The 24,996-nt window shown below is 41.6% G+C and overlaps 1 protein-coding gene across 2 annotated transcripts in view; it reads right to left on the bottom strand.

The window, feature by feature from the left end:
* Positions 1–24,996, bottom strand: part of BNC2 (basonuclin zinc finger protein 2) — a 1,179,347-nt gene that overhangs the window by 43,463 nt on the left and 1,110,888 nt on the right. The window contains exon 7 of one of the 2 annotated variants that reach the window (XM_069766303.1): positions 14,025–14,092. The exons of the other annotated variant lie outside the window; for it this stretch is intronic. Within the exon in view, the coding sequence (XP_069622404.1) occupies positions 14,029–14,092 (64 nt within the window). The 3' untranslated portion in view covers positions 14,025–14,028. The remainder of the gene's footprint in view (positions 1–14,024; positions 14,093–24,996) is intronic. 2 annotated transcript variants of the gene reach the window in all.

Raw genomic sequence — 24,996 nt, 5'->3', positions numbered from 1 at the left:
TTCTTCCTCACAAAAATCGGAATAAAAAGCGATCAAAAAATGTCACGTGCCCAAAAATGTTTTCAATAAAAACGTCAACTCGTCCCGCAAAAAACAAGACCTCACATGACTCTGTGGACCAAAATATGGAAAAATTATAGCTCTCAAAATGTGGTATTGCAAAAAATATTTTTTGCAATAAAAAGGGTCTTTCAGTGTGTGACGGCTGCCAATCATAAAAATCCGCTAAAAAACCCGCTATAAAAGTAAATCAAACCCCCCTTCATCACCCCCTTAGTTAGGGAAAAATAAAAAAAAATGTATTTATTTCCATTTTCCCATTAGGGCTAGGGTTAGGGCTAGGGTTAGGGCTAGGGCTAGGGTTAGGGCTAGGGTTAGGGCTAGGGCTAGGGTTAGGGCTAGGGTTAGGGCTAGGGTTAGGGCTAGGGTTAGGGCTAGGGCTAGGGTTAGGGCTAGGGTTAGGGCTAGGGTTAGGGCTAGGGTTAGGGCTAGGGTTAGGGCTAGGGTTAGGGTTAGGGCTAGGGTTAGGGCTAGGGTTAGGGCTAGGGTTAGGGTTAGGGTTGGGGCTACAGTTAGGGTTGGGGCTAAATTTAGGGTTAGGGTTTAGATTACATTTACAGTTGGGAATAGGGTTGGGATTAGGGTTAGGGGTGTGTCAGGGTTAGAGGTGTGGTTAGGGTTACCGTTGGAATTAGGGTTAGGGGTGTGTTTAGATTAGGGTTTCAGTTATAATTGGGGGGTTTCCACTGTTTCGGCACATCAGGGGCTCTCCAAACACGACATGGCGTCCGATCTCAATTCCAGCCAATTCTGCGTTGAAAAAGTAAAACAGTGCTCCTTCCCTTCCGAGCTCTCCTGTGTGCCCAAACAGGAGTTTACCCCAACATATGGGGTATCAGCGTACTCAGGACAAATTGGACAACAACTTTTGTGGACCAATTTCTCCTGTTACCCTTGGGAAAATACAAAACTGGGGGCTAAAAAATAATTTTTGTGGGAAAACAAAAAGATTTTTTATTTTCACGGCTCTGCGTTATAAACTGTAGTGAAACACTTGGGGGTTCAAAGTTCTCACAACACATCTAGATAAGTTCATTGAGGGGTCTAGTTTCCAATATGGGGTCACTTGTGGGGGGTTTCTACTGTTTAGGTACATTAGGGGCTCTGCAAACGCAATGTGACGCCTGCAGACCAATCCATCTAAGTCTGCATTCCAAATGATGCTCCTTCCCTTCCGAGCCCTCCCATGCGCCCAAACGGTGGTTCCCCCCCACATATCGGGTATCAGCGTACTCAGGACAAATTGGACAACAACATTTAGGGTCCAATTTCTCCTGCTAACCTTGGAAAAATACAAAACTGGGGGCTAAAATATAATTTTTGTGGAAAAAAAAATATTTTTTATTTGCATGGCTCTGCGTTATAAACTGTAGTGAAATACTTGGGGGTTCAAAGCTCTCACAACACATCAAGATGAGTTCCTTAGGGGGTCTACTTTCCAAAATGGTGTCACTTGTGGGGGGTTTCTACTGTTTAGGTACATTAGGGGCTCTGCAAACGCAATGTGACGCCTGCAGACCATTCCATCTAAGTCTGCATTCCAAATGGCGCTCCTTCCCTTCCGAGCCCTCCCATGCGCCCAAACGGTGGTTCCCCCCCACATATGGGGTATCAGCGTACTCAGGACAAATTGGACAACAACTTTTGGGGTCCAATTTCTCCTGTTACCCTAGGGAAAATACAAAACTGGGGGCTAAAAAATAATTTTTGTGGGAAAAAAATTTTGTTTTATTTTTATGGCTCTGCATTATAAACTTCTGTGAAGCCCTTGGTGGGTCAAAGTGCTCACCACACATCCAGATAAGTTCCTTAGGGGGTCTACTTTCCAAAATGGTGTCACTTGTGGGGGGTTTCAATGTTTAGGCACATCAGTGGCTCTCCAAACGCAACATGGCGTCCCATCTCAATTCCTGTCAATTTTGCATTGAAAAGTCAAACGGCGCTCCTTCCCTTCCGAGCTCTCCCATGCGCCCAAACAGTGGTTTACTGCCACATATGGGGTATCAGCGTACTCAGGACAAATTGTACAACAACTTTTGAGGTCCAATTTCTTCTCTTACCCTTGGAAAAATAAAAAATTGGGGGCAAAAATATAATTTTTGTGAAAAAATATGATTTTTTATTTTTACGGTTCTGCATTATAAACTTCTGTGAAGCACTTGGTGGGTCAAAGTGCTCACCACACCTCTAGATAAGTTCCTTAGGGGGTCTACTTTCCAAAATGGTGTCACTTGTGGGGGGTTTCAATGTTTAGGCACATCAGTGGCTCTCCAAACGCAACATGGCGTCCCATCTCAATTTCTGTCAATTTTGCATTGAAAAGTCAAACTGCGCTCCTTCCCTTCCGAGCTCTCCCATGCGCCCAAACAGTGGTTTACTGCCACATGTGGGGTATCAGCGTACTCAGGACAAATTGGACAACAACTTTTGAGGTCCAATTTCTTCTCTTACCCTTGGAAAAATAAAAAATTGGGGGCAAAAATATAATTTTTGTGAAAAAATATGATTTTTTATTTTTACGGTTCTGCATTATAAACTTCTGTGAAGCACTTGGTGGGTCAAAGTGCTCACCACACATCCAGATAAGTTCCTTAGGGGGTCTACTTTCCAAAATGGTGTCACTTGTGGGGGGTTTCAATGTTTAGGCACATCAGTGGCTCTCCAAACGCAACATGGCGTCCCATCTCAATTCCTGTCAATTTTGCATTGAAAAGTCAAATAGCGCTCCTTCCCTTCCGAGCTCTCCCATGCGCCCAAACAGTGGTTTACTGCCACATATGGGGTATCAGCGTACTCAGGACAAATTGGACAACAACTTTCTGGGTCCAATTTCTCCTGTTACCCTTGGTAAAATAAAACAAATTGGAGCTGAAGAAAATTTTTTGTGTAAAAAAGTTAAATGTTCATTTTTATTTAAACATTCCAAAAATTCCTATTAAACACCTGAAGGGTTAATAAACTTCTTGAATGTGGTTTTGAGCACCTTGAGGGGTGCAGTTTTTAGAATGGTGTCACACTTGGGCATTTTCTATCATATAGACCCCTCAAAATGACTTCAAATGAGACGTGGTCCCTAAAAAAAAATGGTGTTGTAAAAATGAGAAATTGCTGGTCAACTTTTAACCCTTATAACTCCCTAACAAAAAAAAAAATTGGTTCCAAAATTATGCTGATGTAAAGTAGACATGTGGGAAATGTTACTTATTAAGTATTTTGTGTGACATATCTCTGTGATTTAATTGCATAAAAATTCAAAGTTTGAAAATTGCGAAATTTTCAAAATTTTCGCCAAATTTCCGTTTTTTTCACAAATAAACGCAGGTACTATCAAAGAAATTTTACCACTATCATGAAGTACAATATGTCACGAGAAAACAATGTCAGAATCACCAGGATCCGTTGAAGCGTTTCGGAGTTATAACCTCATAAAGGGACAGTGGTCAGAATTGTAAAAATTGGCCTGGTCATTAACGTGCAAACCACCCTTGGGGGTAAAGGGGTTAATCACCTACACACATAATGATTCCAGCACCTTGTGCAATGCTAAGGAAATCTTGAAAACACGCATGGTTTGCGGCCCTCGAGGAATGCAGTTTGACACCCTTGCTCTAGATGTTCAATTTGTCTAAAGCGGGAACAGTGATGCCGGGGCTAATTTGGAGCTTCTGTAGCACAACAATCTCAAATGATCCTCGGAAATGCGAGTGCCTACACTGCTGGAATGGTGTCGGCACCAAAGGTGAGTTTAGGCGTTTGTATTTTAATGGGGCCAAACATGATGTACGAGACGGGGTTGTCCAAGTAGTGGACAACCCCTTTAATGCATTTTAAAAAATCTGAAATCAGTGTTAGTCAAAGACTGTGTGCTTGCTCAGTTTCTGCATTTCTTGTGCAATCCATTTTGGGAAGGGAATTTTTTTAACTACAGAACAAGATTCCACAAAATCCAGACAATTAGCTGCAACTTTTATGTAATAATTTAACAGTTTTTTTAGTTGTTTTTAGCAATGGTTACATAATTAAAGTGGTAAAAACTGTCAAAAATTAATTATTGTATTGTTCAAAATTTATGGTAAAAGAAAAAGTGGCAATGGCAATGAATGGGGTAGTGTAAATAAAAAAAAACACACTATGTCACTAACAGTACCACTACCACTACTGCTGGTACCAGCTGTCTGGGCAGTAGTACTACCAAATTAAAGGGAACCTGTCATTCCCCCGAGCCTATTAAGGTAAAAGACCCACCTTCTGCAGGACAAAGGCTGCATTCTGGGAAGGTGGCTCTTATGTTTTTTATCCCTAATAACTTTGAAATATTCACTTTTATAAATAGCGTGCCATACCTGTATTGAATCCGGGGGGTACATTTTCTCCCCTTGACTCTGCCACCTCGCAACTGTCCATCCTGGGGCACAACCTCCACTGTGTTTCCTCACATCACCGTTCCTGCGCAGTGCTATCATTTTTCGGGCATGCGCCATGCGCGCTTCCTTGAAACTCACATATGCTGATGTACTGATATCACTCCTGTGTGTAGCGGAGGCCCAAGATTCCGCCCCACAGTGTGTTATGATTTATTCACACTGCGGGGCTGGGAATCTAGTGCTGTGCGCAGGCCTGATCTACCTCACATCACTTGATGTAAGTTCCAGGGCAGTGAGCACGGTGTATATCCAAGAAATAATTACAGAGCGCAGGTGCCGGTGACAGCACAAGACAGAGAGGAGGTGGCGCTCAGTGGGATGATGGATGGGTGCGAGGCAGCTGAGTCAGTGTTTGCTGTGGAAGGTTAGTGTTCAGTGCTAAATGCCGAACACGAACTTTCCACAGAAGTCTGTTGCAATGTTTGGAGTTTCAGAGGAAGTCTATTGCAGAGAGAGAGGACAGAGAGGTGAGAGGAGAGAGATTTTTTTCCAGATCCAAAGTTCGGGTCTCCAATGTTTTCAATGGCGTTCAGGTTCTGGTTCAATTTTGGGTACCGAATAGTGATGAGCAAATATACTCGTTATTCAAGATTTCCCGAGCACGCTCGGGTGACCTCCGAGTATTTTTTAGTGCTCAGAGTTTTAGTTTTTAGCGCCGCATCTTAATGATTTACATCTGTTAGCCAGCATAAGTACATGTGGGGATTCCCTAGCAACCAGGCAACCCCCACATGTACTTATGCTGCCTAACAGATGTAAATCATTCAGCTGCGGCGCTAAAAACTAAAACTCCGAGCACTAAAAAATATTCGGAGGATCCCCGAGCGTGCTCGGGAAATCTCAAGTAACGAGTATATTCACTCATCACTAGTACCGAACCGAACTTTGGTCGAGAACCTGAACCCAAACTTCCACGGGTCTGCTCATCCCTAGTTCTGACAAATCCACATGGAAAATAAGCACCATATCTGCTACTTCTGACCAAGCCCCTACTCTGATCTGCTGCAATAACAATATTTTCATTACTAGATGCAAAATACTATAAATGTTGTTAAAATAATATAAGGAAAGAGATGCTATGTTGGTGGAATGTTGTCTAAGCCTCAGTGATATTAGTAATGTTTCAGCAATAGACACTCCATCTCAGGCCTGTACACTTATCTTCCAGTGATGGCTATCCTAATGAGTACTGCACTTGAATTGTTCTGTGCTCACCTAATGAAGCATTAAGCTCTGATTAATCAGGTGGCTCTCATATTAATCGTTCTATTGTCACATAACCAATATCTATCTGTAAAAACAATTTAAAAGCAGACAATGTGTCAAACAAGCAATCTGGAGGTCATTATTTTGCTGTGAGACTTCAATATTATCCTTACAGTAGAGATATAACTAAATTCGACTTCTTACCAGTAACTTTGCTTTTTATGAGGTTTTGTCACAATTGCATTGGTCTTGGACATCGAACAGGGACAATCTAGTTAATTATTCGATATTTGCATTATATGGTAAACATTTAAGTCTTATCCAGATATCCATTTTTACAAGTAGAATATGTGCCCATTAGGCTATGTTCGCAAGATGAGTTTTTTACCCTGCGTTTTTTCAAAGAAATGCAAGTAACCTATTTTATTTAATGTGTACAGAAATGGTGCAGAAAATCTGCAACATCAAAAACTGGGCTAAAGCTCATGGTGGCAATCTTATAGCTTATATTCATTTTATACTCATGCTTTTTGTGAGAACAGAGCGTCTGCAAAAAAGAGAAATTTCTGTCTTTGATCTGAGTCATGGATCAAACTCACCCATTCAAATTAAGGAGTCTGTGAAAAATATGTCAATGCTTTCTCAGTTTTACTAAGGTTATGTTCACACTATCAGTATTTGGTCAGTATTTCACATCAGTATTTATAAGCCAAAACCAGGAGTGGGTGAAAAATGCTGAAGTGGTGCACGTTTCTATTATACTTTTTGTCTGATTGTTCCTCTCCTGGTTTTGGCTTACACATACAGGTCCTTCTCAAAAAATTAGCATATAGTGTTAAATTTCATTATTTACCATAATGTAATGATTACAATTAAACTTTCATATATTATAGATTCATTATCCACCAACTGAAATTTGTCAGGTCTTTTATTGTTTTAATACTGATGATTTTGGCATACAGCTCCTGATAACCCAAAAAACCTGTCTCAATAAATTAGCATATTTCACCCATCCAATCAAATAAAAGTGTTTTTTAATAACAAACAAAAAAACCAACAAATAATAATGTTCAGTTATGCACTCAATACTTGGTCGGGAATCCTTTGGCAGAAACGACTGCTTCAATGCGGCGTGGCATGGAGGCAATCAGCCTGTGACACTGCTGAGATGTTATGGAGGCCCAGGATGCTTCAATAGCGGCCTTAAGCTCATCCAGAGTGTTGGGTCTTGCGTCTCTCAACTTTCTCTTCACAATATCCCACAGATTCTCTATGGGGTTCAGGTCAGGAGAGTTGGCAGGCCAATTGAGCACAGTAATACCATGGTCAGTGAACCATTTACCAGTGGTTTTGGCACTGTGAGCAGGTGCCAGGTCGTGCTGAAAAATGAAATCTTCATCTCCATAAAGCATTTCAGCCAATGGAAGCATGAAGTGCTCCAAAATCTCCTGATAGCTAGCTGCATTGACCCTGCCCTTGATGAAACACAGTGGACCAACACCAGCAGCTGACATGGCACCCCACACCATCACTGACTGTGGGTACTTGACACTGGACTTCAGGCATTTTGGCATTTCCTTCTCCCCAGTCTTCCTCCAGACTCTGGCACCTTGATTTCCGAATGACATGCAAAATTTGCTTTCATCAGAAAAAAGTACTTGGGACCACTTAGCAACAGTCCAGTGCTGCTTCTCTGTAGCTCAAAAGTGGCTTTACCTGGGGAATGCGGCACCTGTAGCCCATTTCCTGCACACACCTGTGCACGGTGGCTCTGGATGTTTCCACACCAGACTCAGTCCACTGCTTCCTCAGGTTCCCCAAGGTCTGGAATCGGTCCTTCTCCACAATCTTCCTCAGGGTCCGGTCTCCTCTTCTCGTTGTACAGCGTTTTCTGCCACATTGTTTCCTTCCAACAGACTTACCATTGAGGTGCCTTGATACAGCACTCTGGGAACAGCCTATTTGTTGAGAAATTTCTTTCTGGGTCTTACCCTCTTGCTTGAGGGTGTCAATGATGGCCTTCTTGACATCTGTCAGGTCGCTAGTCTTACCCATGATGGGGGTTTTGAGTAATGAACCAGGCAGGGAGTTTATAAAAGCCTCAGGTATCTTTTGCATGTGTTTAGAGTTAATTAGTTGATTCAGAAGATTAGGGTAATAGGTCATTTAGAGAACCTTTTCTTGATATGCTAATTTATTGAGACAGGTTTTTTGGGTTATCAGGAGTTGTATGCCAAAATCATCAGTATTAAAACAATAAAAGACCTGACAAATTTCAGTTGGTGGATAATGAATCTATAATATATGAAAGTTTAATTGTAATCATTACATTATGGTAAATAATGAAATTTAACACTATATGCTAATTTTTTGAGAAGGACCTGTACTGATGTGAACTACTGACCAAAATACTGCCATGTGAACATGGCCTGATGGGTAGGAAAAGTTTAGATTTTTTCATCCTTTGCATAAGAGAACAATAGATGCCATGCTGATTGCAAAAATGGACACAAAACAAAAATGGGTAAAAATTGGATCTGGCAACATTTTTTTCCTCACATGCAAAAAAACAAACAAACAGATGTCTGAATGAGGTGTAACTTGATGTCCCCGAAATGATGACATGGTCATACATGGACAGTTTTTATAACTTCAAGTTAAATTAGGCTAGTTCTAATAATAATATATTTTGGAGTGAAACTTTTTGTAAGCAAATATTTTAGAACTGGCTGTCATTATTAAACAGGAATATTTTATGGACCAAAATTAAAAATGTAAGGGAAGAGTCACACAGCCGTATAACTTGGACGAGAATCACAACTCAATGCTCGGACTGGCCATCTGCTCACCGGACCCCAGTGTGACAGCTGCACAGAAATCCATTCTGTCTCGCTCAGTTTGAGAGAGCCGATGGCCAGTCTGAGCATTGCGTTGAGTTCCTCATCATAGTTATATGGCAGTCTGACTCCTCCCTAATATTTTTACCCATTTATTTAACATATGAAAATAACATAGACTAGATTTACCCTGGTTTCAAACATATTGCTGTTTGGAAAAAAAACACATTTTTGGTGCAGTTATTTTTCAGTGGAAGGCAGGAAATAGTCTAAGAGTTAAAAGAATAGTTAGTCCTATATTTCCCATTCCTATTGAATCCCCTCCTGGTTTTGGATGAAGAAATTATCATCAAAAACTACAGTGGCATTTAAAAAGATGCTGTGTGTGAAAATACCCTAAATGCAATAGGAAGTTTTAACAACTAAGAGTCCATTCATCAGCACAAACTTGAATGGACTATGATGTATCTATGGCGCATATATATTGTTACTCATATATGCTAACATATTATTACATGTCAATTAAATTAAGGACTGAAAGTTCATAAGTACAAAATCCTTTGACAGACTGTAACCTCATAGATTATAGAATTTATTGTAGGAGGATGAGCATATGTATTTGAAGAGGACATGTTATCAGGGGCGGATTATCAGAGGGTCAATATGGGCGGTAGCCCAGGGCCCAGTGGTCTGGGGGAGCCCTGGGCTACCGCACAGATTGACCCTCTGATAATCGTCTGTGAATGCCCGCCGCCGGGCCGGCATGTATGTGCCCCCGGACCCGGTGGGCAGAGAGCGGGGGTCCGCATCGGGCCCCTTCTCATCTGCTCACCGGGCCCCTTGCTGCGCTGCGGCGGTTTCCTATTGACGCACATCAATAGTTAACAACAACAGCCGCCAGCCAATTGGAGGCTGGCGGCTGATGTCGGCCGCTGCGGACACGTCGCCGGCGTCTGACGTCATTGTCAGTCGCCGGCGAGTGTGCGCTGCTGGAAAGAGCTCACCGCCTGGAGCGCGGACAGGTGAGGGGACTGTTTTTTTTTTGTTTGTTTTTTGAGCTAACGGTTACCGTGGACACACTGGGGGGCAATGCTGGAGGACACACTGGGGGGCAATGCTGGAGGACACACTGGGGGCAATGCTGGAGACACTGGGGCAATGCTGGAGGACACACTGGGGCAATGCTGGAGACACTGGGGCAGATTGCTGGAGACACTGGGGCAGTTTGCTGGAGACACTGGGGCAATGCTGGAGACAATGGGGCAGATTGCTGGAGACACTGGGGCAATTCTGGAGACACTGGGGCAATGCTGGAGACACTGGGGCAATGCTGGAGACACTGGGGCAATGCTGGAGACACTTGGGGCAGATTGCTGGAGACACTGGGGCAATGCTGGAGACACTGGGGCAATGCTGGAGACACGGGCAGATTGCTGGAGACACTGGGGCAATGCTGGAGACACTGGGGCAGATTGCTGGAGGACACACTGGGGCAGATTGCTGGAGGACACACTGGGGCAATGCTGGAGACACTGGGGCAATGCTGGAGACACTGGGGCAGATTGCTGGAGACACTGGGGAAGATTGCTGGAGACACTGGGGCAGATTGCTGGACACACTGGGGCAGATTGCTGGACACACTGGGGCAGATGATTGCTGGAGACACTGGGGCATATTGCTGGACAGACTGGGGCAGATTGCTGGAGGACACACTGGGGCAATGCTGGAGGACACACTGGGGCAATGCTGGAGGACACACTGGGGCAATGCTGGAGGACACACTGGGGGCAATGCTGGACACACTGGGGGCAATGCTGGAGACACTGGGGCAGATTGCTGGAGGACACACTGGGGGCAGATTGCTGGAGACACTGGGGCAGAATGCTGGAGACACTGGGGCAATGCTGGAGACACTGGGGCAATGCTGGAGGCACTGGGGCAATGCTGGAGACACTGGGGCAGATTGCTGGAGGACACACTGGGGCAGATTGCTGGAGACATTGGGGCAATGCTGGAGACACTGGGGCAATGCTGGAGACACTGGGGCAGATTGCTGGACACACTGGGGCAGATTGCTGGACACACTGGGGCAGATGATTGCTGGAGACACTGGGGCAGATTGCTGGAGACTCAGGGGCAGATTGCTGGAGACATTGGGGCAATGCTGGAGACACTGGGGAAGATTGCTGGAGACACTGGGGCAGATTGCTGGAGACACTGGGGCAGATTGCTGGAAACACTGGGGCAGATGATTGCTGGAGACACGGGGGCAGATTGCTGGAGACACTGGGGCAGATTGCTGGACACACTGGGGCAGATTGCTGGACACACTGGGGGTAATATGCTGGACACACTGGGGGTAATATGCTGGACACACTGGGGCAGATTGCTAAACACACTGGGGCAGATTGCTGAACATACTGGGGCAGATTGCTGGACACTGTCTGGGGGCAATGCTGGACATACTGGAGGTAATATGCTGGACACACTGGGGGTAATATGCTGGACACACTGGGGCAGATTGCTGGACACACTGGGGTAATATGCTGGACACACTGGGGGTAATACGCTGAACACACTGGGGCAGATTGCTGGACACTGTCTGGGGGCAATGCTGGACATACTGGGGGTAATATGCTGGACACACTGGGGGTAATATGCTGGACACACTGGGGCAGATTGCTGGACACACTGGGGCAGATTGCTGGACACACTGGGGCAGATTGCTGGACACACTGGGGCAGATTGCTGGACACACTGGAGCAGATTACTGGACACACTGGGGCAGATTGCTGGACACACTGGGGCAGATTGCTGGACACACTGTCTGGGGGCAATGCTGGACACTGGGGCAGATTGCTGGACACACTGGGGGCAATATGCTGGAATCAGACACTGGGAAAGATTGCTGGACACACTGGGGCAATATGCTGGACATACTGGGGGTAATATGCTGGACACACTGGGGGTAATATGCTGGACACACTGGGGGTAATATGCTGGAGACACTGGGGCAGATTGCTGGACACACTGGGGGCAGGACTGGAGGCATGGGCTGAATGTAGACACGTGGCAGGATTGGATCATGGGGCAGGATGGATACGATGGAGACAGATGGGGCAGGATGGGGAGATCATATGGTGTAGAATGGATACTCATGAGTGCAGGATGGGAGAACATATGGCTGGAGCCAGGAATGAGATAAACGGGGCCAGTGTGGGGAATATTATTACCATAGGGGCTAATTAAGGGATATTATTACTGCAGTGATGTATTTATTTTATATTTTGAGTATACTGTTTTAAATGGGGAGGCGGCCCTGTTACTGTGCAGAGTGACACTATATCGCCTTTTTTTCTTCGTGTTGTAATGTAGAAGTTGTGAAAAATTAAGTAATGTGTTCTGCAAGCGGAGCTCGAGATAACTGTGTTATTTCCTGCAGAAACGAGTCCTGGCTGGAAGAAATGATGGCGGTCTGTGCTGGATGAAAGATGAAGGACTTCACCTAGAGATGTCACTGGTGAGTCAGTGTTACCTATGCACTGACACTATACACTGTATGCTATATACAGAGGTCCTGTGTACAATGTCACCAGTGATCACTGTATTACCTATACATTATATACAGAGCTCCTGTGTATAATACCACCAGCGATCTCTGTATTACCTCTACACAGACACTGCATACTAAGTACAGATCTCCAGTGAATACTGGCACTTATGGTGATAGTATTGTGGTTTTTTTTTGGTTTTTTTATTACTGATCAGTATTGTAGTATTCAGTCACTATGTGGTGGTAATATGTGGTCTGGAAATGGTGTTGTGGTATTTGTTCCTTGTATGTGCTATTTGGTCACCAAGTGGTAATATGTGGTCTTGACATGGTGCGGTGGTACTTGTGCCTTGTATGTGATATTATTCGATCACTGTGGTTGTAATTTGTGGTCTGGTCATGGTGCGGTGGTATTTGTTCCTTGTATGTGATATTATTGGTCAAAATATGCCTAAATTGTATTGCAGATTTTAACAAATATTTAATAGGTTACAGTAGAGTAGGGCCCGGCCATTTTTCTGGAATAATCTGGTTCGGGTATGTCACATGACCCCCGTCACATGACCCTCGTCACATGACCCTCGTCACATGACCCCCGTCACATGACTGGGGGGGCCCACAGTGTCTGAACAGCCCGGGGCCCTGGCTACCCTTAATCCACCCCTGCATGTTATGCATGCAATGAACTGCACTAACACCTCACTACCACTGTAATGAATGCCTTAATTCTTACTAGTCATGTCAAGAGAGAAATTATTTGGGTGCAAGTTGCCGATGAATCTAATCAGTGCTCTGAAAAAAGTCTGTTAGAGGCCTTTTGAACATCCTGCCCATTTCCCCATTTGTTTTAAATCGTGGAGATTTTACATGACCCCAACAATGTTATATTCATCTAACTATTCTAAATTTGCCGATGGTTTTATTTTTCTACAACATTAATACTTATTTCCAGAATATGAATATTGTCAACATTATAGCTTATGGGGCTATAATGGAGTTTATACTGATTTACTAATTATGATTCGACTTTTGCTGTGATTGGAGGTGGTGTTATTTTTAACTACGTGTACAAAGGCAGCCGTCCACAGACAGGCCCAGAGACATAGTTGTCTTATAGACAGAGATTCTTTACTGTATGAGTAGTGAGACTACGAATGTCTCTGCCACAATATTTTATAAAAAAGTTCAAGGGGACCTGGATGGATTTTTTGAAAAATATAATATTATAGCAGGTTAATGGTAACAAATGCAGTGATGGAACATTGATCCAGGAAACCAGGGTGGCAATTTCGTTGGGCCTTATGTGGTTTTTGCCTCCCTTTTTTTCAAACCTTAAAACCTTAAGCCTCAATTCATCAAATCAATTTCGCTATAGTACTGCTACAAGTTGTTTTGTTTTTTGCGACTTTTGGTGTTTTCACGCCAGTTATTTCTAGTTCCACCAAAATGGGAGGAGGTGAGGCACAGCAAGAGCATATCTCCACAGCTCTTCTAATTCATGACTAGCTATGTTGTTCCCTACAACTATAATGGTATTCTAGTAAGATTACTGTGTAGCTCACGTAGGTGTATAACACTTGTCAGACACTTCTGATTTATAAAAAAGAGTGCTCCTCTTAATATATCAACTCCACCATGCCCCCTTATTCAGACCGGTGTGCGAGAAAATAGCCAGTGTTAATGAATCAGGTCCTATGAATTAATTAAGGGACACCCACTAATAGGATATGAAGAAATGACTCTATAAAGAATTTAAGACGTAACTACAAGCATTTTGGGCATGTTATCAAATGATCACATGAAATGGACAGTGCTTAAAATGGGAATACTTATATGGCAAAGCAAACACTACATATGAAAAAAAAAGTAAAAGAATAAAAAGGTAATTGAAAAAATATTCACACAATAAACTTAGCAATTAATCTTATAAGAAATAATATTTACCCAGTTACATTTCTAATTTTCCCATTGCCCCAATTGCTCCTTCATCCTCTGGGTGCAATCCGGATGGTCTGCATTAAAAACAAACAGAAACAAACCACACCCATAACTCTAGAGACATATCCTTCATGTCTTATAAGAACTGACATTGGGGGCAGATTTTGAGGCCTAGTTGTATTGAAAGTGATTGAAATCTCCATACAAGAAACAAAAGGAGAGTGTTTGATGATATAGAATAAACTAGTTGCTATTCTAAAGTCTGACACCAACTATTGGTGTGCTACCATTTGTCCACATTTGCACACTTCAATACAACTTGGCCATAGTTATACTAAAAACATATGGTAAACTTTTCTGATAGTATTAGTCATGATTATGTACACCTCATTACATATTAAAATCTGCCCCAATATAAACATTCAAATGAATCACTTCATCCAATATGTGTCTACTGTAAGTTACAAAAACTTCATACATAAATGAAATTAGACTATTTGCTGAATATAGTCAGTGCCGTGAAAATGAGGACTATAACATTGCCCATTGCAATTTTTGTCCCTTCCCATTTCAGCCTGTAAGTCATCTTATCTTTGTATATGCAAATGTTAGTAAATAAGCCTATGGGGATGAATTTGGATAGAAGGAAAAATGGAGATGAGGAGGAAGAAACAACTTGGCAAAATATGATTTTCATGTATATCATTATACAGTTTATGCCATTTGTAATGCTATGTAAATAATCAAACTGCTCTTGGTTTACAAAGTAGTGCATGTGTATGTACTGTAGTAGCAATGCTTTTAATGGGACATTTAACTAAAAAAATAAGCTTTAAGTGTTAGTCCAAAAAAAAAAAACAAGTTATTTCCTATTCATAAGATAAGGGAAGACTTGCTCATGCCCACAGCAATCCCCAAACTGGGGCTTTGGAACCCTGGAAATGGAACTCTGAATGAAGCAAAGATGCACATGATCAGCCCCTACTCCAATCAGTGTTTATGATCTGCCAGAAATAGCCAAACACTGCATTCAGCAGTCCCATAGTTGATAGATGGAGTGGAGGTCGATCATGCACATCTTTACTCCCTTCAGAACGTGGCTGCAAAGCCCCATTCTCATGGTTCCAAATCCCCGAGTTTGGATTATTGTGGGTGCCCCAGTGATCAGTAAGTTATCACATATCCTGGTGATAGGGGATAAAAATTTGTAGAAAATAACTCTTTAAAGTGAGCAATATTGTACGCAAAATAATATCACCTAACATGTCACACAAATATGTCAAAAGATATTGACATGCCTAGATCTTAAGGCCTCCATTATTCTCTAGAAAAAAAATAAGCGTTGACCCTGTTTAAAGCACCCATGTCACCACTCTCATTTGGCCTCACTAAGGAGAGTTGCCGCTGTGCTATTTTGGACTATTGTCCAACACTGTCATCCTGAGGATGAAGAGAGCAGAAGTGTGACACAGCTCTCTGAAAAATTATATAGTCCCTCAGATCTAGCTATTGTATGGTGTGGGAGCAAGTTAACATTTAATCTCTTACTAAAACAAGTATTTTGATTTATTTTAGCTCTTAAAATTAAATTGTTTTTTATGCATTGTCTGAGCTGTTCAAGTTACATGATTAGATGATGTGTTGTTTTTTTAATTTGCTTTGTTCCTGTCATATTAAATTATATTAGATTGTGGATTTTTTTCCATAAAGGTGCAAAGTGATAGTGGGAGTTATCAGCATCTGTAGTACTGCAAAGCTGAAAGTGAATCTGACAGCTGATACATGCTGCCTAACCAACGGGCCACATATATGAGTCACTAGCTGTATTATTTCAGTGGCTCAGTGGTTAGCACTGCAGCCTGGCAGCGCAGGAGTCCTGGGTTCAATCCCACCAAGGACACCATCTGCAAGGAGCCTGTATTTGTGTAGGTTTCCTCTGGGCACTCCGGTTTCCTCCCACACTCCAAAGACATACTGATAGGGAATTTAGATTGTGAGCCCCATCGGGGACAGCGATGATAATGTGTGCAAAACTGTAAAGCACTGTGGAATATGTTGGCACTATATAAAGAGATAATTATTATTATGTTTGACACTAAAACTCTGCAGTGTTTCAGAGACAAAAATGCTTTTAATAGCTACCAGGGACCCAGCCACATGGCAATCTACAGGCAGGTTCCCGTTGGCTTCCCACAGCCCATTGCCCTGGATTGACGGGTCTCTGTTTAGATGTGCTTGTCAATCCAAATCATCGATAGGGGAGAAGACGTCAGTGACCCTCCTGTCCAACTGGTCTGCCGCTCTGCTCAGTTCACAGCGGCTTTGAAAGTATGTTTTTGTCTGTAACAGCGCAGCATTTTAGAGTCAAGCATACCTTCTGGATGTTTCGTTTTTACTTGCTTTGGTTTCTTGTAAAGGAAAGGGCATTGTTTGGCCAAGTACACAAATGCAGTGTACACTGAGTCTAAAGGTACCTTCACACTAAACGATATCGCTAGCAATCCGTTACGTTGCAGCGTCCTCGCTAGCGATATCGTTCAGTTTGACACGCAGCAGCGATCAGAATCCTGCTGTGATGTCGTTGGTCGGGGCTAGAGGGCCAGCACTTTCTTTGGTCGCTGGCTCTCCCGCTAACATCGCTGAATTGGCGTGTGTGACACCGATTCAGCGATGTCTTCGCTGGTAACCAGGGTAAACATCGGGTTACTAAGCGCAGGGCCGCGCTTAGTAACCCGATGTTTACCCTGGATACCATCCTAAAAGTAAAAAAAACAAACACTACATACTTACCTACCGCTGTCTGTCCTCCGGCGCTGTGCTTTCCTGCACTCACTGTGAGCACAGCGGCCGGAAAGCAGAGCGGTGACGTCACCGCTCTGCTTTCCGGCCGCTGTGCTCACAGCCAGTACAGAGAAGCAGAGCGCCGGGGACAGACAGCAGAAGGTAAGTATGAAGCGTTTGTTTTTTTAACTTTTAGGATGGTATCTAGGGTAAACATCGGGTTACTAAGCGCGGCCCTGCGCTTAGTAACCCGATGTTTACCTTGGTTACCGGCATCGTTGGTCGCTGGAGAGCTGTCTGTGTGACAGCTCTCCAGCGACCAAACAGCGACGCTGCAGCGATCCGGATCGTTGTCTGGATCGCTGCAGCGTCGTTTAGTGTGAAGGTACCTTAAAAGTGTCCTCAGGGCCACAATCTAGCAATTTTGGATTTGCTTACTGTTTATTTTGCAGCATAAAAAACACAGCAGATTATACTTTCTTATATTGAAGGCAACTGCAAAGAAAAAATTGAATACTATGCAGGACACTTTCTTTTACAATGGTCCTTACCATGGATGGTTGCCCAGGCATCAATGTAGGATGTGGACATACTGTAGCTCACCCAAACAAACAAAGCCACCCCAAATCTGTCATCTGCTCATGAGCGACCAGGTTTGACAGCATTTATATTTTATGTAGAACATATATTTGGTAGAAATATGGAAGACGGAGATGGTCGCAGAGCAGTTTGGGGCAGTCAATTGCAAACAGCAGTCATTGCAACCTTCTGGATTCCCTAATCTCAAAATGATTTTATATTTTCTTCATAACTTTATAGTATAGTAGAATTAAAGAACAATAACACAGCTATAATATGAGCTCAAGATGGGGAGAACCTGCTTGAAGACAGTTACTTAAATCTCCTTCTATATGAAACAAATCACTTAGTCTGGTCACGGCGGCAGCTCCCTCATCACTCAAATTATACACTTGAAGATAAGCTCCCACCAAGCCCTTTTGGGGTTTGACTAATTTACTGCTCAGATACTGCATGTCTGTTGTAATAACAGGTAGGATGCATTGGGGTCGGCCATTTATCTGAATTAGACTTCTTTGCTCAATTCACAATGAATTATGCTGCCTACTCTGCTGCTCTTTTTTCATGAACCTTTTTCATCCCTCTTGGGAACACCTAATGTGGCAAGCAAACAAAATTGACAGCCTGGTCTAGTCAACAAGGGGGTAATCTCGAGAGAAGGCATTTAACTTAAAGCAAAGCATTAATGTGCCCAACCAAGGGATGGTAATTATCATCTTGCACCCCATGCTGTCACGTGAACAAAACAGTCCAAAATATTATCTATTGCATTCATTTTGTGCCAGAGGAAATCTACCTTGTAATATCGGGTAAGATTACATAAATTCATATATTAAGCTCATGGAGTTTTTATTTCAGTGTCTCTCAGTTCACAAGATAACAAACAGCAAGAATTAAATATGAACAAGTTTTCCTTTTAAAACATATACACCGTATCTACTTATTGTCTCCAGTCTCTTACTCGGTAGTAGAAAACATGTCTACGTTAGAGCCTTTTAGGCTTGTCTAACTGGTGACTGACAAGATAATTTATTATGAAAAGATAGTGTTACACATTTATAATCAAAGCTATTATAGTTTATCTATTAGAAAATATCATTAGGCAAAGTAACTAAGATTGAGAATTAAAGTATATGAGTTACTGAGACATTAGAGCAAACCTCTAATATGTGGCGTTGATCTGTAGGATATCCTCACAGGGTCTTGTGGAGTAGTGGTCAAGAGTGATTTACTTTTTATAGCAAATAAGACTATGAATCAATGATTTAAAAGGTTTCTCAGCCCTTTTTTACAACTTGGTCCAGAATGGTCTACAAACCATTGGTCATCACTGCAGCTTCAGATTGGCTGAAGCTGTCATAACTAGAAGAGAAAACAAGGAGATTGGCAGGAAACCCAAGCACTGGTACAGAAGAGTTGCGAGAAATTGATACTTCAGTGTATATATTTTATATATAATGCTCTATATTTTTCGAGTAAGGAAATCTAAGAGACCCTGTAAAAGATATCCTCATATCTCACCTTCCTAAATCTTGGCTGTTAGTTGGGTTAACTGTTGTCACTAGTGTTGAGCGATACCTTCCGATATTTGAAAGTATCGGTATCGGATGGTATCAGCCGATATCCAAAAAATATCAAATATCGCCGATACCGATACACGATACCAATGCAAGTCAATGGGACACAAATATCGGAATGTATCCTGGATGGTTCCCAGGGTCTGAAGGAGAGGAAACTCTCCTTCAGGCCCTGGGATCCATATTCATGTAAAAAATAAAGAATAAAAAATATGGACATACTCACCCCTCCGACGAACCCTGGCTGTCACTGCTGCAAGCGTCTGCCTCCGTTCCTGAGAATGCAGAGAGTGAAGGACCTTCGATGACGTCGCGGTCAGGTGACCGCTCATGTGACCGCGACGGCATCGAAGGTCCTTCACTCTCTGCATTCTCAGGAACGGAGGCAGACGCTTGCAGTGGTGACAGCAAGGGTTCGTCGGAGGGGTGAATATATCCATATATTTTTTTTTATTCTTTATTTTTTACATGAATATGGATCCCAGGGCCTGAAGGAGAGTTTCCTCTCCTCCAGACCCTGGGAACCATACGCACCGCACACACCCCGAAGATGACTGGGAATTTATAGGAACTTCCGATTCCAATATCACAAAAATATCGGAACTCGGTATCGGAATTACGATACAGCAAATATCGGCCGATACCCGATATTTGCAGTATCGGAATGCTCAACACTAGTCGTCACATATCTGAATTTTTAGGTTTTGAGTGAAAAGAAGTTTTAAAGATGTTATTCAGGACTACATAATTTTTTTTCACTTTGGGCATAAGAAATAACAAGCAGAACACAGGCAGCTCCTACTGGCAAATCAGTGGCTTCCTCTGACATCACTCCAACAGAGTAGCATCTTCTCTTCTCTCTGTTGACATGGTGCTACTGAACATGTCATGCTTATTGACAGCTGGTCCCCGGCTGCCTAATCAGCAAGACATCAGCACTCTCGTCCCACCAACAAAGGAACCTTGAAGAAGAAGAGCTGCTCTGTTGATGTGGGACAGCTAAATCGCCGGCAGGAGCAGTCATTGAATGCTTTGAGCTGGGTAGAACAGATAGGAAGTTGCCTCTGTAAATAATTACTTGCCTGTAAATTTTTAGGACCAGGAAAAAAATATATATATATTTCTGGACCACAGGTGGTCCACCTCTGTGGCATATTTTTACTCAAATATATGTATATATGACTAACTTTCATTCTTGTAATTGTGTTTTATCAAAAAGTTTCCATCATTTGTCTTTCACAGGCTCTTTCTTTACCTACACATGCATTCTTGATGTGGTCAGTGGTACTAAAACAGCTGAGAAAAGCTTAGAATAAAAAGATACAAGAGTTACAAACTCTCCTGTCAGACCATCAGAATGACCTCACTGACGTATTCTCAGTTATTTCATTCAGAAGCCATCAATAGACAGTTCAGCACAGAGGCATAGAAGGCAAACTTTGAAATTTTTTTAATAAAACCCAATGGCAAAAATGTATTTGAGTCCAAAATACATGCATTTAGGTAAAAAAGATATTTGTCTCTAATGGTGGACAACACCTTTCATTGTAGAAAGAGGTTTTAAAGGGAATATGTCACTGGGTTTTTGCTACCATATCTGAAAGCAGCATAATTTAGGAAAAGAAACCCTAATTGCAACAATGTATTAATTGGTTTACTGGGTGCAGCAATTGTGTCAGAATCAAAGTTTTAGATGTAGCATGAAGCAGAACTGAGAAAACTAATCCCACCCTCACCAGGATCTCAATGTACACTCTCTATTGACAGTGATCTGTTTATCAAAGTAGGCGGCGGGGGCGGTCTATCAGGCATGTGAGTATTAGTCCTGGCAGTGATAATGTCCTGCTTATAAAACCTTTATCATATGGAAACAACAACACACAGCGTAAAAAGTGACATGGAGGAAAGGAGAGGATTCTTGTTCACACATCAGCCAGGTAAAATAAAAAAAGTTTGTTTAGCCATATGTAAAACAGAAAAAGATTAAAAACACACGATGTGTTTCAGGCACAGTAATTGCGCCCTTAGTCATAGGATGTCAGTACAGAAATAGAGGCTTGTATACAATGAGGAAATGATCCAATCAGACACAATACTATAATGCCATTTCGCATGCACTAGCTGTTCATATAACAGACAACACATGTTATTAATTACATAATATCTAAATAGATAATTTTTGAAGTTCATTCTCTTTGGATATTTAGTTTCTAGATATAATATCTAAAAAGCTTCTTTGATAGTAAGAGGTTTTTGCCAGTTTCCATTACGTTTTGGGCATGTAATCTTCTCTAAGCCGAAAAATGGACAGTGCGTAATATCCCCTTTGTGAACACATGCAAAATGTTTTGATGCCCCCGAATAAGTGCTATTTTTATTGTTGATGTTAGATATGTTTTCTGGGATCCTTTTCTTTAATTTATGGGTGGAACAGCCAATATATCGTATTTGACATGATAAGCATACTGTGCAGTATACAACATATTTGGTATCGCAATTCATGAAAGGTTAAATATAATTTATGGTAGAAGATATTGTGATTGAAAAGGTTCTGTCTAGAACATATATGCATAGGTTGCATCTTCTACTAGCACATTTGTGGAACCCTTTCATCATTAACCAATTAGAAGTTTGGGTAGGTTGTCGCAAAAGACTAGGGGACAATGAGTTGCCAAGGGTGTGCCCCCTTTTAGCAATGCACATGCTTCCATTGTAGGTGATCTTATGTAGAGCGTCATCTTGGTTCATTACAGGGAGATATTTAAGTATGATAAATGTTATATCATTGAACTGTAGACTATAGGCAGTTGATAAAGCGATAGGGGATTTGTATGAATAGTTTGTTTGTTTTGCAACAAAGAGACCTGAGTTTTTTGTTAACAGAATCCAGGGCACATTTGATCCCATAATTGGTATACCCTCTATCGGTTAGCCTTTTAGTAATTATGGTAGTTTATTTGATGAAGGAACTATGTGAAGAATAGATCCATTTTGCGTGGTTAAATAGGGATTGCGCATGCGTTATGATGGGGGAGGGAATTTGAAGACAGGAGAACAGTATTACCAGAGACACTTTTCCTATAGAGGGATGTTTCTACCTTGTGGGTTGTAGCATCTCAAGATTAAATATATATCTAGAAAGGTAGCTTCTGTGGCGGGACTGCTGACTTTAAATTTCAGGTTCAAATTGTTTGCATTGAGGTGCGCGGTGAAATTTCCCAATAGCAGTGGGGTCGCCTTGCCAGACAAACCGGAGTTCGTCCACGTACCTCCCAAACCAGTTGATGTAATTTAAATGAGGGTTTTTGTCAGATAAGATGTACATTTCTTTACCCTAGGACATGTAGAGGATGGCACGAGATGGGAAGAATTTAGGGCCAATTGGGGAACCCAGTACTTAAACAAAAAACGGGGAGTTGAACATAAAAAAAATTATGATATAACAAATAACCGAGGGCCATGATGATAAAATATTTAATACTTGTTGTATAGTTGCTATATTTATCAAGGTGATATTGGATAGCAGTAATGGCCAAATTATGAGAAAAGGCGGAGTATAGGTTCATCACGTCACATATTACAAACATAAACCCATCATTCTATCTGAATTTGTCGAACATATTAACAACTGTAAATATGTCCTTTAAATGTCCTGGAGTTCTAATGACCAGAGGTTGGAGAAGTTCATCCACCCATTGGCTTAAATTCTCATTAATGGAACAAATCCCCAAAATAATTGCATGAAGAGGGTGTAGAAAAGACCCTTTGTGGGTGTGAAAAATGGGTAATATGGGGTAATCCGATAGCATCTGAGGAGTTTATTTTGTATTATCCCCAATCTAACACCCTCCTTTAAGACCTGGGATAGGTGACACATCGCTGAAATGTTCATCTCAGTTGCTGCGTTATGCTGTCCCCAGATTACATAGCGAATACCTACTGATGGAATCCCTTTAACAAAATGGTGGCCAGGACTGAAAGGCCAAAGTTTAGGACATTTTACAGTCATGTCCAAAAGATTTCATGCATTTTGCTTCCCAACCCACTTATCCAAGCAGATCTCATAGCAACATTATCCTGACTTCTCGGGAAAGGCTTTCCCACTATCAGCACCCACATAATATTTTCAAAGTCTCGAAGCCGTTCTAGTACTATTTAACATCAAATAAGGTTTTAAAAGTCTAATTGTTGTTATGTGCAAATGTAAGATATATTTTACATTCATAGACTGCTAAAAAATATAAATTAATACTTGAACAGTCCAAAGTCGTCAACCAAAGACTTTCCATTCTAATGATAAAGTATCTTACATAATTTAATACCTGGCTTTACAGCACTTTCAATGCTTTCCTGTGGTTTCATTTAAAAGGACTGTAAATGTGTGATATTATACTAAGTTAAATTAAAAATGCAGAAAATAAAAAAAAAGTGAATGATTATGAATGATTATCTAATATTTATCTAAATATACCTAACACTCTTTTCCATGGGATATCCACTCAATTTGTTTAGGTCGATAGATCAATATTAAACTCAGCATGTAAGTGTTCTCAGTTATTTTCCTTCCGTAAATGAGTAAAAGTTGTCATTTTTTGGAATAAAATAATAATAATTAATTGATTTTGTTCCATTACATCTGTTTTATTTCCTGTATTATGACATTTTTAGGTGTGTGGCGGGGGTAGTGCTAAATATTCTCGATAAAAGTGTGATTCTAGAAAGAGAACTAGAAAAATCCAGAAGAAGAATAACAGACAAAATAAGAATACTAAACAACCATTGCTCCATGCTTAATGCTCCCAGTCAGTTTGACTACAGGGCACCAATAAAGAGCTAAGGGCCCAAAAAGGCAAACAAAAGAACGGGCCAAAAATTGGCTAATTGTCCAATAACTTTTCCATTCTAAGGGGCTGATTCATTAAGATTGATGTTGTGCACATCAGTCCTTATAAATTAAGTGGACTGTAGTCCATATATGGTATAAGGTATTCAACTAAAGTAGCATAACATTTCATGAATTTGATGGGTGGGCATAGCCACTCCCTGTCTCACCTATGTCCTGCCCATGTTATGCCCAGATTGGTGTAGCTGGCCAATACTAGAGGGAAAACTCTAAATGGCTTAATATTTTTGCGCTACTTCTGAGTTGTGCAACAATATTGCAACTTATTAAGGAGTTTTATGTCTAAATTCTGGCATAAACATCTTAATGAATTGGCCTCCATCAGGTGGAAAATGACTTACCATTTGCTGATTAAACAAGCTATTGTAATGAAAATAATAATAAGCATACAGTATGTTGAATTAATTTCTAGCGTTGGTTACAATACAAAGTCATTTTCTTTCTATTTAATTGGGACTGTCTGTGATCCTCTGAATCAACTAGGCATATGTCTATTTTCAATCTAAAAAAGCCATAACTAGCAAAGGTTTGAAGGCCATTGTCAGTAGAAATACCAGAGAATTAAACATTCTCCCGTGAGGGATGGAGCTAATTGCTCAAGTTTAATTGGCATCAGGTCTCAAGCTCAATATCAAACCCGAGATTCATGGTAAGACATGGTAGCAATAGTCTACCAGGGACCAGGTAGTGGTCAAGGAGAAGCTGTCTGACAGCATCTTTGGTCAAATATAAATGTTGGCGGCCCTTTCACATTGGGAATTATGATTAATGGCTCTAATAATGCAGATGATTACTGATATGTGCATCTCCTGCAGTTTATCATATTGCACTACCTGCCTACAGCCACAATAAACATGCTATCATTTACCTCTTTATTGAAGGCACTGTTCCTCCGAAAGGAACGCTTTCTAATTACTTGGTAATGTTTTATGTCTTAAACATTTTGCAGCTCTGGACCTTGCCAACTGCTCAGTGTCTTTCTGTTGATTAATGGCATTGTGTTTAATCAAAATTTAGAACCAAGCTTAAGCGTCTCGCGTGTGCAGACTGCAAACTGCCAAAGCACTTAGTGAAAGAAACGTGGCTGCAAACAATTGCAATGGCATATCTGATTCCAAAACCATGGGGTGCCATTAAC

This window comes from Ranitomeya imitator, chromosome 1, assembly GCF_032444005.1.
Source record: "Ranitomeya imitator isolate aRanImi1 chromosome 1, aRanImi1.pri, whole genome shotgun sequence".
NCBI lineage: Eukaryota > Metazoa > Chordata > Amphibia > Anura > Dendrobatidae > Ranitomeya > Ranitomeya imitator.
This window is presented reverse-complemented; position numbering and strand designations above follow the sequence as displayed.